Source organism: Aplysia californica, unplaced genomic scaffold (assembly GCF_000002075.1).
Source record: "Aplysia californica isolate F4 #8 unplaced genomic scaffold, AplCal3.0 scaffold00571, whole genome shotgun sequence".
Lineage (NCBI taxonomy): Eukaryota > Metazoa > Mollusca > Gastropoda > Aplysiida > Aplysiidae > Aplysia > Aplysia californica.
In genome coordinates, this window is record NW_004797841.1 from 426,024 (window position 1) to 428,209 (window position 2,186).

General features: G+C 49.6%; 1 protein-coding gene across 1 annotated transcript in view; it reads left to right on the forward strand.

Moving 5' to 3' along the window:
• Positions 1-2,084, forward strand: part of LOC101850906 (lens fiber major intrinsic protein-like) — an 8,486-nt gene extending 6,402 nt beyond the window's left edge. The window contains exon 3 of the mRNA XM_005107057.1: positions 1,868-2,084. Within this exon, the coding sequence (XP_005107114.1) occupies positions 1,868-2,084 (217 nt within the window). The remainder of the gene's footprint in view (positions 1-1,867) is intronic.
• Positions 2,085-2,186: the final 102 nt, after the last annotated feature.

Here is a 2,186-nt window from a genome sequence, read left to right on the forward strand (position 1 = left end):
CGCTACCCGGAATCGAACCCGGGACCTTTGAATGAGAGGCCAACACCTTAACCTCTAGGCCACGAGAGCCCCCATTTTACTTCTGAAATCAGGCAACTCCGACATCCTTCAATCACCAGTATCTTGACTTGTATTCGCAAGAAATGGATATTATTTTCACCAAAAGCAAGGCAAATTATCAGGCTTTAAGATGATGCCAATAACTCTCTATTATGCCCCCAAATTGACGAGCGCCTGATTCCGCCGCGTAGAGACACATTTCGCTATTTTCCCTCGCGTACGTAGCCTAAAACAGCCGTGTGCACTGCTCACTCACAGCCGGACGCTCCGTATCCCGGACTCTAGCATGAAGATCATCAGGAGAGAATGCGTCGCTGTTTCGGGCTATATGTGACGTCCGATTCGGCCGATACACGCACTCAGGTCATGCTCTATGTGACGTCCGATTCGGCCGATACACGCTCTGAGGCGCTTGACGTAGTCTAAACAGCCGTATGACTGCTCACAGCCGAACGCTCCGTATCCCGGACTCTAGCATGGAGAACATCAGGAGAGAATGCGTCGCTGTTTCGGGCTCTTCCTCTCTACAGCTTTTCTGACGCACCGAGCCCCCTTACCGATGTGAGGTCTCCATGTTAGTTTTGTAGAATACAAACAAGTGAGCACAATACATATTGTGATTCTAATCATTAGTGAAGAGAGTTACTCATGTTTGTTATAATTAATTATTGAAATGTTCTGGTCCACCTTTGTGTAAACATTACATTTTAAAAAATGCCTTTTCTCTCTACAAGGGGGCTCTCATGGCCCAGAGGTAAAGGTCCCGGGTTCGAATCCGGGTAGCGACCGAAAAATTTTCTTGTCTAAAATTGTCTCCTTTCACCTCCTTTCCTGCTCTCTAGCAGTAGTAGTATAAGGTTTTACGGCGCTCGCAACTGCTAAGGTCATATGAGCGCTGCTCTCTAGCAATATTCTGTCGTCTGCTCTCGTCTCCCCTTTCTGCCCCCACTCCCTCACCTCCTTTGCCCCCTCCTCTGGGCTCCTGACTCTTTCTGCAGCCTTTCTACTGCTACTCCGTGACTCCTTCTTACAGCTGTCTTTCTGCCACACATCTGATCTTCTGGTAGGAAAGATCTACACCTAACCTTCTCGGACAAGGGCGAAAAATCTCGGAGGGCCCGTGTGCAAGTTGCGCTCGTTAAAGATCCCTTGGTGGTCTAAAATCGATAAGAGTAGGCTTCGGCCGCCACCCGGGCCAAAATTCAAAATTTCCTACCAACTGAAAGTACATGTATTACGTGTGTCCCGCGTGCTCATATGACCTTATGCAGTTGTGAGCGCCGTAAAACACTTACCAAAACAAACAAACAATTCCTCTCTACTGCTCACATCCCTCCCACAACCCCCCTCCCTCTCCCCACCCCACCCTTTCACTCCCCCCTCCTCCCTCACGCCCCTCACCCAACCCACTCCCGACACTTCCACCCCTCCGCACTAGGGCTGGGCAATGAGTCGCTTTAGGAAAATTCGGATCATTATATGTTAGTGCACCTCTTTGGCAATTAAATGCGTTATGAACCGCTTCGGCAATTGGGTTAGATAGGACCACTTCGACAAACGGATTAGAACCATTTCAAAAAACGGGTGCACCCACTTCAGCACACGGGTTAGGAAACAGAGTTTAATGAAGAATCTGAATTCGGATAATAATGTTTCATTGAGAATTATCCGGTTATCCAGATAGATTGTCCGGATTTTGCCCACCACTACTAAACTAAACTCCGCTCATATGACCTTACGCAGTTGCGAGCGCCGTAAAACCCTCTACTATACTATAACTAAACTCCGCACGCCATTTTCCCCACAGATCTACTGGGCGGGCCCGCTGTGTGGCGCTGCGGTCGGCTCCCTCCTCTACCAGCTCGCCCTCTCCACCCAGCCGCTCACCCTCAGGTCCTGGCGATGCGGGGTCACGACCGGCCCGAGGAGCTACCGCGGGGTCAGAGGTCAGGACGGGCACGAGGAGAAGGAGAACCTGTCTTGTAGAAGTAGTACTCACGGGGGCGAGGAGGAGAGCAGGATAATATGACGGAACGCAGAATAGCAGAATTTTGTTTTATACTAATATAATATGGTCGCTTTAATTAAATAAAGGGCAAGCGGGCTAACCCAGATTTCAGAGAGGG